At 36.4% G+C, this 15,695-nt stretch overlaps 1 protein-coding gene across 1 annotated transcript; it reads right to left on the bottom strand.

Moving 5' to 3' along the window:
- Nucleotides 1-2,217: 2,217 nt before the first annotated feature.
- Nucleotides 2,218-14,037, bottom strand: LOC117323505 (patched domain-containing protein 3-like). The gene is made up of 4 exons (XM_033878765.1): nt 13,700-14,037; nt 10,410-11,407; nt 8,943-9,143; nt 2,218-5,747 (listed from the first exon to the last, which is right to left on the bottom strand). The coding sequence occupies exons 2-4, from the start codon at nt 11,398-11,400 to the stop codon at nt 5,161-5,163; spliced, it is 1,779 nt and encodes a 592-aa protein (XP_033734656.1). The 5' UTR covers nt 11,401-11,407; nt 13,700-14,037; the 3' UTR covers nt 2,218-5,160.
- Between the last annotated feature and the right edge of the window lie 1,658 nt (nt 14,038-15,695).

The raw sequence follows: 15,695 nt of genomic DNA, 5'->3' as shown, positions 1-15,695 counted from the left end.
AACTGGGTGACCTAAATATTTAGAAGTACAAAGTCCAGATTTGTTGGCTTTTTAAAAAAAGAAAGAAAACTAAAAATATAAATTCTATGTTGTTATTTACCAGTTCTTCACGCCCCAGCGAGTTGGACTTTGCTCCCGAACTTTCCTTACTGCCTATCTGGATAAAGTGCGTAATAAAACACTGACATCTAGGTTATAAGCTTACTGTCCTTATTCTGAATTCCAAAGTCCACATTCTTCATAAAATCAAACACTTTGATATCCCAATAATTTTGGCAATGGATATGGACATTTGTCAGGCTAAATGGATTGCATGACATTTACACTTAAGACTTTCATGTTTTACTTTGTATATACTGTTTCTTTTTTACCTATCTGTACTTTTGAATATCATGATTTGTGTATCTGATTATAACTGGGACATTATCATAAAATCTGAAATCCAAAGTCCAATGCCAAGGGAAACTGATATCTTACATTGCTTCAGTTCTTATTACATCAAGTATCTTTAGAACAATATATTTATCTGGTGTATATACATACCTTGACACTCATACATCCTAATTAGATACTTATTATAGCCTGTCAGATTTGTCAGTTTTATATCAAAGTTGTTAAATATGTGTTAGTGTATGTCCGTGTCTGTTTATCGATCCATAAGAGACAACATCTGTTTGACCTGCAATAGATTCAGAGACCATAGATTGACCTCTTGCAGCATGGCTAACGGTAATTAATTATAGATGTATTCCTGCTTCTGCGTTAACATACCTGAGAAATGTTATCCAGTATTATATTTGTAATTCAATCAAATACAAAAATGATATAATAATCCTTTGTTTTTCAATATCTGGCTGACTTAGTTATCGGGGTTATAAATTCCGGATAAACAGTAGTTATTTCTCTCAGATTTTGCTCCATGAACACTTCATTGCAAAAGTAACACATTTCCCTTCTTCATCATCTTTTTTTTAATAATTTACTTAAACAGTTTGATTTGTACAATTTAATGAATTAGGATTTCCATTTTACTCCATTGAACTTTAATTATAAGGAACGTAATTTAATTGTGAATGTTTTCCCGGACGCTGATATATCTTAGTTATATAGCGAGCTGTATAATGACATGACAGACAAATGCATTTTGCAACGTTGTTTCTTCCTCCCCCTGGCTATTACTACTGTATACCTTATATGTATATTCAGGCGACCTCATTAACATGGCACTAAACGAGTGTAATTGCTAGGGGGTAATACTATTTGTGTCCAGTTTATGCATATTTCTATTGCTACAATGTTTCCATGTTTATCTGAATATGCACTGGAATTAGCTATGTTCAAATAATTTATCAGTGTGCACTGTATGTCAATGTTAGATGAAACTTTTTGCGCGGCAAAATCATATAATAACAACAGGGGCTCAATCGGTTAGAGTGTTGGCTATGTAACACCAGCGTAAAGATCCGAGGTGCGTGGTTCAAGCTCCCTACACGTGTCGGATTTTTTTTTTGGGAAGCTGTGGAACGGGCTGGTCTATGCTGTCGTGGTTGTGCCGTTTGGAAAGAATCTAATTGTTCTGGATGGCATGTGAAAGGCCTCCCGTATGTTATTTAATGAGGTAGTCACCAACTACAACAAGCAAACCAAGCTTCAAAATGACCCAGGAAGTCCAACAAACAAACAAAACAATAACACAAGTTATAATCTAGGTATTTTGTATACTGTATGTTTGTGTGTATATTTAACATCCCATATATAGATTATACATATTTTCTGCTAAACGATCAAGTACGCATGATAAATTCATTACTACACGAACACGAATGTTGTTGATTATAAAACTTGAGAAACGTGCTAACACATGTATCAACGTTACGCATTACCACGTAATGGCAGAGTTATTAAAAGTGTGACATGCGTTTGTGTTTTACACAACAATTTACATATACCTCTAGAAATAATATTATCGGAATAAAGGCCTTTCCTTAACGTCCAGATTTCAATGTAATTTCCCTGATGACTTTGGATCAACGAGTCATGAATGGAAAACGTAGAAGATAATTCAATCCATCTGAGAGTTTCATATTTGTTTGTGAAATGCTAGAAATATTATCATGAGATTTAAGAAAAAAAAGAAGATATTATCATGTTGGAAGGACTTAAAAACCCTTAAATTGGATTAATTGGAATTTAAAATCATCAAAAAACATCACAGAAAACATGGAAAAAATTCAGTTTTAATAAAACCGGAAACAGAGCTCATTTGAAGTGAATTTGAGGTAGGAATAAATAAACAGTACAGAAGTCATTCTACAATACAGTCCAGGATCGATATCAATGATAATAAACTTTGTTATACATGTGTATCACTCGATACAGCACCAATTATGATAACATTAACGCACAGTCTCATCTGCGGCCCAAGCAAAAAAGTACACCTTCAGTCACTTACACAAATTCTGTATATGCAATTATGACTAGCATAAATAGTAAATTCTTATACACAAACAAACAGAAGTTTTCCGCGTATACATATTACAAAAAAACTATCGCAGTATATTTTACATTTCATTTTCCTGGAACTATGTAGAGATATTTTATGGACAGTTAATTGGAAGCTACATATACTAAGATAAATAATCGATTATATTATGCATGGATACAGTTTTACTGCTTTGGAGTAGTCGATAACATACGATACTTGGGTTATCCATTCATTATAAAGGAAATCTGACTACTAAATACTGTATCTGTACCCCCTTTTCAGTGCTTATTTTCCAATAGCCATATGTAGAACAGAATTTGATTAAACTAATTACATTACAGTATATTATGAATGATACTATAAATTGCGGATGGTAAACTCAGTAGGAGTAATATAAGTAATATTGTACCACATCCTACAAATTTGGCGAAACCCATTGAATATCAAATCGGAAACACCGGTCAATAAAGCATTTTCTTTACACAAGAAAGCCACAAGCTATATTAACCTATACTTCCCTATACTTGGACGATATCATTTCTCACCCCATAATAGTCATGCTATACATGGACTAAATCCATCCAGTCACAGTGATCTAAATGATTATAAAAAATTGTGTTTTAATAGTTTACTATAATACTTATTTAGATAAATTCACATCGTAACAATATATATTCCTAGTTTACATATAACTACAATATAAAATTATGTATGATACTTGTTTATATATAAATCATAATATAACTTCATGTTATACTTATTTACACAATGTACAATATAACATTATGTGTAATACTTACTGACATATATTACAATATAACATTATGTGTAATACTTGCCGACATAAATGAACAATATAACATGTTTATTTACACAATGTACAATAAAGCATTATGTATAATACTTGTTTAGATATATACACATTATAACTTCCAGTATCATTCTTGTTTACATAGATATACCATAAACACTAATAATACTTGTATACATAATTGTTTAATCGAACATTACGTATTGTTTAATTACATACATAGACAATACAATATTATGTTTAATATATGTCAACAAAATATAATAATATCGTTTGAATTTAAATATAACATGCAGTCAATGTTTTATAGATTTTCAATATATAAATTACACCAAATTTGTTACCATTGATATTTCGATTATCTACCCTGTGTATATCTTTGACATTTTCATTTTGACAAATAAACATCTACATGCTTAAATAATTTAAGACTTTTTATTGTAGAAATTTGATTTGAATTATAATAAATATTTTGACTATTGAATATAAAATTGATATAATAGGTTTATTTCCTCCCTTTTAAAGGTTTTGATTGTCTATGAAATCCATTGCCACATGTTTCAAATAATAAAATGCTAATTTTTTTCACTATTTAAAAAAAACCTTGTACCTTATCTATACTATTTGTATAAGGATACAATGTACATGTGTGAACGAGTTATCGCCCTTTTGATAAAAGATAAAATTATCAAAACTGTATTAGAATCCACGAAGGGGTTCACGTTTTAAACGCTCCACAATTCTTAATTTGCTAAAATACTGGCATATCCTCTTAAAATGCCATTAAATACATGTACAGTACCCTTTGTTTTGACTGCATAAAAAGAACTTCGCTGAATAATTGAAATAATTTGCTCTAAAATTGTCTTGGATTTTTATTAGAAGGATAATAACCTGGTTGACAAGAAGTAGGAAAGTGTTAGATCTGTCTACATTATATATATTCCAGAAGTATCATAAGTGTGTAGAGACGTTACCGTTGGTAGACAAATCCTTCGGCAATGTCATATTTACATTGTCTAGTTCTACCGTTTCGGATTTGTCATTGTTAGCGTTCATTTGATTGTCTGTAGACTCACATATTGTCTGGACCTGTACCTCTTTATCGACTGGCGTTGGAGTAGATGGAACTTCCGTCACGGGTCCAACTAATGAAAAAATTACCGGAAGTAACAACAAAGCATGCGCTAGCCCAAATACCATTACTAGAAACAGCAGTTTGAAGAAACTCTGGAATATATATGAGGATGAGAATGCAAGGATAAGTATTCCCATAATTGAGGAAATGGCGGCGTTGATGATTGGTCCTCCCGACCGATTTATAGCATTATGCACACGTTGTTTTCGCGTTGTGCCATCTACAGTTATATATGCATGACAAATATGCGCACTGAAATCGACAGAAAAACCAATACTCATTACAATATCTATCATAGTAATGGCACTCAATGTGAGGTCCCAATAATACATGAATCCAAACATACCCGCGCATATCATTACCATGGTAACGGTCACGCACGCGACAAGTAAAGGATGTGGCATAAACAACAAGGTAACCACAAACATGGCGGCTATTGCTACTCCGACTGTTGTGAGTGTTATTTGGAAAACGGAAGCGTACTCATCAAAAAATACAAACGGCCAAGAAAAACAAACAACTGGTAAAGGAGAGTTGTACGCTACATCACGCATCCGTAGCATGATGTTTCCTTGTTGTTCAGATTCAGGAAGATCTTTGGTTAAAACATAAAACCTTGCACCGACAATGCTCGTCTCAGCGCTGCTGAAGACAACATCATTAGCGTGGTCTGTACGGAATTTTACGAATGTTTTCAGGCCGGCTATGAAGCTTGTCTCACTTACATTACTGTAAAGCATGGAGCCTCTTGTAGTCCGCCAGCCAGTTTGACGTGACAATTGGATTGATATCAAGATCAGCCAAGGCGTTCGACAACAGGTCCGAAACACGATTTTGAGTAGTAACATCGGAGTAGTTCTGTGTTGAAGTGACCGTAAATCCTATGGTGACCTCTGTAGTAAAATGACCCTCAAGGATCTTACTGTGCGTATAAAAATATGAATCTTTAGTCACCAAGTTACTGAGAAGCAGACCTCGTTTAAAATTCATTATTCCGTAAACAGTTGCCGCGATATAAGCAATAAAAAGCATTATTATCGCAACCTTTGCGATCGGATTTCTAACTAAATACTGAAAAAGGAGCTTAGGATATTTTTCTAACGGACTTTCATTATCTCTTCTGGTCTTAGGTGGCTGTCCGCCACAACAGAAGGCATGGATTATGGATTTTCCTTCCGTTCGTAGCTCCTCGCGGGGTTTTATAGGACGACACGTCCCGCAATGGTCGTTTCGGGTCATTCGGCGCTCATTGATCACCATACACGGCACAAAAAAGGCCAGCTGATTGAGGTAGCAGAAGATGACAGCCGTACCTAAAATATACAAAATAATCTTATAAATTTTAGTAATGACATGGTCTTGAACATAGCATGAGATTATAAATGTGCATAATGCTCCTTACAATGCCGGACTTCCTTAATTTTCTATTCAAATGTAGAACTTGGTCATTGACATGTTACATAACAGACACGTGTATACTACACGGACAGATCCATGAAATGCCTGCTATATTTGGACTTGAAGTATTGTCTACCATTTCAGCTTCAGCATTCTGGACATTCTAACATTATTTTAACTTTGGTCGTAGTTTCCCAGATAAGTCTGAAACAAGACTTTTGTTTCTTTTACAAACTCTTTTAAAGGAGCAGATATTTGTGAGATCAGTTCCATCGTAGACCTCAACATGTAAAACTACTATCAAATGCAATAATTTTGTTATACAGCTTCAACGATACGGTATTCAACGTAAACTAAGACAAACTTCGTTTCTACAGAATGGGAAGGGCATAAACGAGAAAAATATCTTGGAGGTGAAAGATGCCCAAATACATGTAACCTCGTGGATACAGCAGGTAAACTAGACTTAAATGGTTTCACATCATCTGTGTTACCTCCTTCACGGAAGTAGTAAACAAGGATGCATCTACGACAAGAAGAACAAATCCTTTCCATATTCTTTATGAACCCTTTGACAACCCGACATCGTATATATTTAAGTTATTATTTTTCGTAGCTTCTAACATGATGACCTGCGAGTACATGAAATTAGATTTCCGGTAGATAGTTACCTTCATAACCACAGACGTTCCTGACTGAAGGAGATATCCGTGTATACAGAGAGGTTTCTGACAGAGGGAGTTATTTGTGAAACAGAAAGGTTTCTGACACAGGGAGTTATTTGTGTACATACATAATTTCCTGACAGAGGAAGTTATCCGTGTACACACATAGGTTCCTGACAGACGGCGTTATCTGTGTATACACAGAGGTTCCTGTTAGAGGGAGTTATCTGTGTACACAGAGGTTTCTGTCAGAGGGATTTATCTGTGTACACACAAGAGGTTTCTGACAGAGGGAGTTATCTGTGTACACACAGTGGTTCCTGACAGAGAGAGTTATCTGTGTACACAGAGGTTCCTGACAGAGGGAGTTATCTGTGTACACACAGAGGTTCCTGTCAGAGGGAGTTATGTGTACACGGAGGGGTTCCTGTCAGATGGAGTTATTTGTGTACAAACAGAGGTTCCTGTCAGAGGGAGTTATCTGTATACACACAGCGGTTCCTGTCAGAGGGAGTTATCTGTGTACATACAGAGATTCATGTCAGAGGGAGTTATCTGTGTACACAGAGTTTCCTGTCAGAGGGAGTTATCTGTGTACACAGAGGGGTTCCTGTCAGAGGGAGTTATCTGTGTACACAGAGGTTCCTGACAGAGGGAGTTATCTGTATACACACAGAGGTTTCTGACAGAGGGAGTTATCTGTATACACACAGAGGTTACTGTGAGAGGGAGTTATCTGTGTACACACAGAGGTTCCTGTCAGAGGGAGTTATCTGTATGCACACAGAGGTTTCTGACACAGGGAGTTATCTGTATACGCACAGAGGTTCCTGTCAGAGGGAGTAATCCGTGTATACAGAGAGGTTCATGTCAGAGGGAGCTATCTGTGTACACAGAGGTTCCTGACACAGAGAGTTATCTGTGTACACAGAGGTTCCTGTCAGAGGGAGTTATCTGTGTACACAGAGGTTCCTGTCAGAGGGAGTTATCTGTGTACACAGAGGTTCCTGTCAGAGGGAGTTATCTATGTACACAGAGGTTTATGACAGAGGGAGTTATCCGTGTATACGGAGAGTTTTCTGTCAGAGGGAGTTATCTGTGTACACACAGAGGTTCCTGTCAGAGGAGTTATCTGTATACACACAGAGGTTCCTGTCAGAGGGAGTTATCTGTGTACACAGTGGGGTTCCTGTCAGAGGGAGTTATATGTGTACACAGAGGGGTTCCTGTCAGAGGGAGTTATCTGTGTACATAGAGGGGTTCCTGTCAGAGGGAGTTATCTATGTACACAAAGGTTCCTGTCAGAGGGAGTTATCTGTGTACACTGAGGTTCCTGTCGGAGGGAGTTATCTGTGTACACAGAGGGGTTCCTCTCCGAGGGAGTTATATGTGTACACAGAGGGGTTCCTGTCAGAGGGAGTTATCTGTATACACAGAGGGGTTCCTGTCAGAGGGAGTTATCTGTGTACATACAGAGGTTCCTGTCAGAGGGAGTTATCTGTGTACACAGAGGGGTTCCTGTCAGAGGGAGTTATCTGCGTACACAGAGGTTCCTGACAGAGGGTGTTATCTATGTACACAGAGGGGTTCCTGTCAGAGGGAGTTATATGTGTACACACAAGAGGGGTTCCTGTCAGAGGGAGTTATCTGTGTACACAGAGGTTCCTGTCAGAGGGAGTTATCTGTGTACACAGTGGGGTTCCTGTCAGAGGGAGTTATCTGTGTACACAGTGGGGTTCCTGTCAGAGGGAGTTATCTGTGTACACACAGAGGTTCCTGACAGAGGAAGTTATCTGTGTACACACAGAGGTTCCTGTCAGAGGGAGTTATCTGTGTACACACAGAGGGAGTTATCTGTGTACACACAGAGGTTCCTGACAGAGAGTTATCTGTATACACACAGAGGTTCCTGACAGACGGAGTTATCTGTATACATAGATAATTTACTGACAGTCGGAGCTATCCGTGTAAACAGAGTTTCCTGACAGAGGGAGTTATTTGTGTACACACAGAGGTTCCTGCCAGAGGAAGTTATACGTGTACATACATACTTTCCTGATAGAGGGAGTTATCTGTGTACACATACAAGAGTTCCTGTCAGAGGGAGTTATCTGTGTACACATACAAGGGTTCCTGTCAGAGGGAGTTATCTGTGTAAGCACTGAGGTTCCTGTCAGAGGGATTTTTATATGTACACAAAGAGGTTATTGTCAAAGGAGATACAATGTATCTACGTACACAGAAAAAATCCTGGCAGATCGAGTTACAAAAATGTACCTAGAACTCTGTATACATATAATACGCTGACAGATGGAGCTATTTGTGTGCATACTGTATACATAATTTCCTGACAGCCTAACAGAGGAGGTTATCGGTGTATACATAGAGGTTCCCGTAAAAGGGAGATGTCTACGGTCACAGAATGTGCCTCGCAGTGACAGTTACCTGCGTAAACGCAGAAGTTTCGCACGCTGATGAAAGAAGCTGATGCACCAATGGCGAATGCTAAAAAGTCTGTGATTGATGTTATGGTGATAGCCACGCCCCCTGTCCGCATCGTCTCCTTCATCTTTTCTTCTATCGATGTTTTTGCTGAGCAGTCCGCCAGGCAGGACATCAGAATAAACATATCGTCCAGACCAATACCTATATAAGGATTAATATCAGTTTTATTGAAATTGCGAATACCGCATGAAATGTTTGATACATAAATATAAAGATTGTACAAAAGACACAAATCAATTCAAATCAAGAACGAACTTAGTAATAGCAAGTTCAGTATATTTACATCTCTCCCTTCTTTAGCTTAGTAGACTCTGACTTCGAATGAATTAGAGTATACGCAGTGGAAAAAACTCAGCAGATTAAGTGCAAGAATCGGTAACATAATCATGACGTCACCTGTTTGTGAGTTTACAAAACGTCAACTAGACCGTGCCACTTTGAAAGGACTGATCAACACAATTTTAGCGTTTTTTCCTGCTACAAGATGATATTTGTAGAAAAACTTGACGTCAAGAGATCTTTTTGTTAAAAACAAAACTGAATATTACTGCAATGGGAGCATATTTACCTTCTTCATGAGGTAGGCTAACAACAAATAGCTGTAGCGTACAGCTTTTATAGAACAGCGGATCACGTCACTGCTAGATCTGTGTCAATACACGCTGTACTTGACAACCATTGTTAAGCCGAAACGGAAATTGTGGATTGTGAATATATCAACTAATTAAAAACGTTAAGGTCATGAAGCAAAAATGCTGACTTTTTTCTTTTAGTTTTGTTAACAACGCAGACACATTGGAACTATATTATCGTAGCAACCGTATCTTCTGCTAACAACACAACACGTCCTGACTTTTATTTCCTTCGTTCGGTATTTCATAGATTTGTTTTATGCAAATATACGCAATGAACGTTATTTGTATTGTGTTTACGGTGCTATGAACGCAGTGGGATACAAGCATATCAAATATATAGCGCTAACGTGCAGTATGAACCCAGAAATGGATCAAAAACTATACTGTATCCCTGTTTTTGTTTTTTGAAGGACTCGTCAGTTAAACTAAAAGCCAAAAATGTGTCAATACAAAAGTAAAGATAGTAAAATCAGAATCTGTCTTATAATGTTAAAATCTACACAGAAAATTCATTGCCAAAAGAATTTATTAATTTCCTGCGCTGTTTATTTCGATAATCAGAATATTATATGGCAATCCGTTTTTGACGAATTTATTGCGGTAAGCAACATTATCTCGTTACGAATCCATCACCTGATGTAGTCAAGAATCTACCGGTAGTATCGCGCAAAGTATGGACAGATGAGGTAAATCAGTATACCGACTTATCAATAAAGAGAAAGAAAGTGTGATGCTTGTGACCACCTATCACAATACAGTCTAGGCTACTTACCTATGATAAGAAAAGGAAGTGTTCCGACAATACTGACAAACTTCACACCAATGACACTGATTAGGCCGAATGATCCAAGAATTGCAAAGCACGTTGCGAAAACGCCTGCACGACCCAAATTTTGTCTGTCGGAAACACAATCTCCACCGGAAGTGGCGAATCCAGCGTAAGTCAACATCATTGTGAAAGTAAGAGCAAAGAGCAGAACATCTCCGTTCACGTTTTTATCCAATTCGTCGTCTAAGGATCTTGACGTTGAATAAGCGATATCCATTGAAGGGGAGGAGAAAGTACCGAATGTCTCTATTAACTTCCCTTCCCAGGCAGAAGATAGTGCTGATGCTGAAACGGTGTCCTGACGCAGATAGAAAAACAGTCTCACCATCTTAGCCGAAGTGAGGTAACCTCCTGATGATTGTGCATCTCCGAATGTTCCACTAAGATATTCATAATTGAACAGTGGGTAGCTTATGGTGTTTGATGACATTGCTGTTCGGAAGGCCGTACTGAAAACAACGTCCCCTCCAACGACACATTTACCGCTCCGTAAGGCACAAACGTTCACCAGACCGAGGGTTGTATTGTCACTGGTTATGGTAACATTGTTTTGAATGTAGTTGTATATTCTTTCAATTTCATCCACATACGTTGTTGTTAGGATACTTGAACCGTCTTTGGATTTCAAAATGACGTCCGCATACTTATTTTCTTTCGTAATGCTCTTTCCGTAGAAGTTCGTGCCAGACTTGTCTTCAGTAAAAATGGACTCCACTGTTGCTCGGTCTGCCTTGGACTGGCTGTTTTGTGGTGTATAAAGGGTTTCGGTGTCCGTCTCAGACTCCAACCTGACCAGTCCAATCCCTAACAGACAGTTGATGGTCACACATACTATCAATACATGCCATGGGTATCTCGATACCAGTATTCCATATTTGATGAATGGCGTTCCTAGTGCGTCTTCCCATCTTTTATAGATTCTGGTAAAACTCATTTTACACCTGTTAGAATATAAAAAAAACAATAGAAACAATATGAAATTTAATCTGCGTTATATTTCTTCTGATTAACACAGAGGGATATACGTATATAATTATCAAGCATGCAATGTTCCATTTATTGTCGCTGCCTAAAACACGATGTTTTTTTTATTTCCAATCTGATAAGTCGAATATTTCATTCTGGCCTGGTAACTTAGACTTATCCGAGTTTTGTTATGATCAGAAATCATCACCTCGGCATGGACTGCTTACCACAGCTTCATCATGCTGTATTGAGGTCTCAATTAATTATTTCACTATATGTTATTACCAATGACCCCATCCCCTCAATCGCTCATTTGAAGTTCAAATGTTGTGAAATTTATATCAAATTAAAGTTTGAAGATTTCCCTACCAGAAAAATGCTGTGATTGGATAGGTTTAATAATATATAAGAGCACACCAGTACTGGGAAGTGGACAAGGGAACTCCCACCTGGGAAATTCCCGGAATTATACACTTGGAAACCTACATCTTTCTATTTATACCAGGAGTGTATATATATATGTATTTTTTTTATCAAGACCCTACTCTATATTCTCGTATATAGAAAGTACCCATTGCATGTGTTATTTACTCAGGAAATAGCTACAAACCTCAGAAACACATTTGCTTCACGGATTTGGTTCAGGTGAAACACAAGCTGATTGGCTGAATGAGTTATGTTAGATCTTAAGCACATTTACAGTATGGTAATAGCAAGACGAAGAGCATATCATTGAGTTTAACCGTAACTACCTAACGGATAAAATGTTCCAAAGGCCTTCATTAAACAGGAAACTAGATCTCATGGAAAGGTAATTGTGTTACTTTTGAAGCTAATATAGACAGTAGGCGTACTTGATTAGAATACAGAATAACGCACGGAAATATAAGTACGCATAAGGAAATTGTGATAACATATTTGGCAAGTTAATATTTTGAATCTTCAAATACTTTGAATATGATAAAGCATGCGCAGCAAAGTGCGATATAATTTCATGTCCTTTTTTTATCACTCAAAGAACAATAACTCTTGGTGATAAAAAACCCATCACCTCACCAGACAGAGTAAATAAGTTGTTCTGTATACCGGTAACTCTAAGGAACGTCGCAAACAAAATGTTTTATTATTTCCTGGTAACTTTTTTTTTTATATTTTTTTTTTTATTCAGTTGAAACATCAATAAACATATACATATAATTCCAAATGAATAGGGATTTGACAGCAAGCTTACAGCTTATGTAAGTCATCTCCCTTTGTTTGTGTCCAGCATGTGTCAGTGGTATTTTAAACATTGCAACCGTGAATTATATTAATTAAAAATACAATTAAACAAGTGAATGAATAGGTATTTAAACAATTGATAAACTTTATAAACTAAAAACAAAAACAAATGTTGCTCATGGATTAATTCAATATTAAGTATTACAATAGTAACGCTACAGGTATATTTCAATGATAACTTGATATTTAAAAACTGGAAGTCACTCGAAACGTTTACTATTAATTATATGATTTTGAACTGCAATAAAAATTTCTTCATTTTGTTGGTTATTCAAAGACTGGTTTACCCATAGCAGTGTGTTAAAATCAAAATCATAGTTCAGAGACTAAACATAACGAGTTTTTATTTCTGAGAATTTCTCTTGTAATAAATAGTGAAAACTGTCTTCAATATATCCGAAGCTACGGAACGGGTCATCAATAATGTTTTTGTCGAAAAGATGAGATTTTAAGAAGCTACATTGTAATCGTATCCTACTGTGGTGTATTTGTGCTATACGATTTCCGACATTTCGGTATGGTGGAGATTTTGTTTTAGTTTTGTTAAGGTGATCCTCTTTGTTAATAAGGTATAAGTTATTCTTAGATATACGGTTTGTACATGTATATATAAATCGCGACTCTAGAGAATAGGATTTTTATTGTATATGTGCCAGTAAATAAGTAAACCGGTTATTGAAAGGCACTGAATGTATAATATACCTCTAAGACACGTGTGCTTTACGACAGTCACCTTAGGTACAGGTAACGCATTGTGTCTAATGATTTGTCTGTATTGACAATGAGCACATGTGTTCTCCTAGCGCACATCAGGTGAATCAACCGTTACACACCTGTAATAGAGGTATCGAGAACGAACATGCGTATAAATAGACTGAGAAGACACGTTATTGAATTCGTACTATCTATATATATACATATATTTAATTCTAGACGTATGTGCAGGAAATATAAGGGCAATATATGTATAGATGACTTTACTTTACCTCAGACGGAAATCCTCGTCAAATCCTCAAACCCTGGGAGGAACCTTTAATTTGTCATTGTCACGTTTGTATGAAGAATGATGGGAACGGCTAGTTACCATGGAAACACGGCAAGCTGATATAATCCTGTTCACGGTTACCATCACGATACATTCTAGCGATGAAAAAGCTTTCACACGTGGATATTTACTTCCGGAAAATGTACAAGCAATGGCGGCACCGATATGCTAGATATATTATGTAAATGGCATTACTGGACAAGTATGGACTGTGCTCGCGGAAGGTTTAAACTACTACCGAAGGCAATGTTTATACACACACCTCACTATACCCTGAACTGTCACGCCTCAGTTAACACTACACAGGTTCTGAGCCACTCGACGGTTTATTTTGTTTACCCTCTACACGTGTACTCGACATACGATTTATACATGTACTTCCAATGAATGACCTGTGGGTATAAAGGTCATATACATGTACACCTTTGTGGTGTTAATTGCCATCATTATATATGAAAGGAAAAGCCAACTCCCACATGTCAAGATAACCAATGAAATTACATTACAATGTGCACTTAACATCTACCATGCGATATATATTATTGATCTAATCCTACAGGGGTATGGTAGAAGCAAATTAAGTGAATCAGGCCTGAAAGAATAGTTAGTGAATATTCGTTAAATTTCTCTTTATTACAAAAATTACATAAATTTTACAGACATCTTTAGAACTGCGCTCAAATTAAACAAAATTAGCACAACGAAGTTTAAACTTTCACATATTTATTTTTGAACAGATTCGAATTTACAAAAAGAATAGATTGATTGCTGACTAAACCATTAGATACGATACGTTATATAAAGACAAAGGCAATATAGAAGAACATATTGTACAGAGCTGTCGGGGTGTTACAGTTTGGGACATGGATGTAGAGAGGTTAAAGATTGAAAGTCCACATCGTTCCATACAACAGTAAATTGGGTCGATGCCTTAGGCTAAAATGGGCCATTAGATCGAGCTATGCTGATCTTGTCTGATAAACTCTGACCGTAGTTATTGATAGAAATTCTTGGCATTGACCAATTAAATATTTTGCATGACATTTATTCATGTATTGTACGATGACTTATTGCCTTGCATATCAAAAGTTACATGTAGTGTAAGGGAATATTCTCTTCAAATAAATGTTAATCTGGAATGTATTATAGTTTAATGAGATTCCAGTTTTTGATGTCTTTATTTTCAATTTCTGGCAGGAAAAGTTCCCAATGTTTACACCAAACATAGTACTTTGACTTTAACAATTAACGAGATTATCTTTATTGTTGCGGGTTAATCCATGTCTAAATAAAGTGTAAACAACTGTGTAGACCTTAAGCAAACCGGTATGGTAAAACACTTTTTGTTAATCTGACCTATCCTCTTGAGTTGTCCTCTTGTTTTTTTTTTTTATTTCATCCGCCTTATCTAAATATGATTATTCTAACCATCCTAGAGTATGACTGTTGGCCAACAGATTTTCTCTAAGCAAGCTGCATACAGGTGAACCACACACACACACATATATATATACATGTGTATACAGCTGTTACACAAAATCAATTGGATGCATTATAATTCCAAATCGTCCCAAAACGAAATCTTAGTAACATTTTGTCATTTTAATAGAAAAAAGCATTAATCAAGTTAAAACAGCTGTATTGCAATGTGTATTTATAACTACTACATATATATGTGTAAAAATTAAGTATCTGTCGCTTGACACAGACATCTACTATAGGGACTTTGAATCCCATACGCTGCTCCATCAAAGGGTATCTTCCATCTCATTAATTTTTTTAATACTTAACAGGTGTAAAAGTAACATTTTTTTGGACTCGTGTAATTTCTCGCCGTTACATAAATTATGATCGATTTGATATACGTTAAAGCTTCTAGATAAGAAATGAATATATTCTACATGTAAAAAATGAAAACGATTCATTATTTTGAAAAT

This window comes from Pecten maximus, chromosome 3 (assembly GCF_902652985.1).
Source record: "Pecten maximus chromosome 3, xPecMax1.1, whole genome shotgun sequence".
Lineage (NCBI taxonomy): Eukaryota > Metazoa > Mollusca > Bivalvia > Pectinida > Pectinidae > Pecten > Pecten maximus.
Note: the sequence above shows the minus strand (reverse complement) of the source record. Positions and strands in the feature narration are given on the sequence as shown.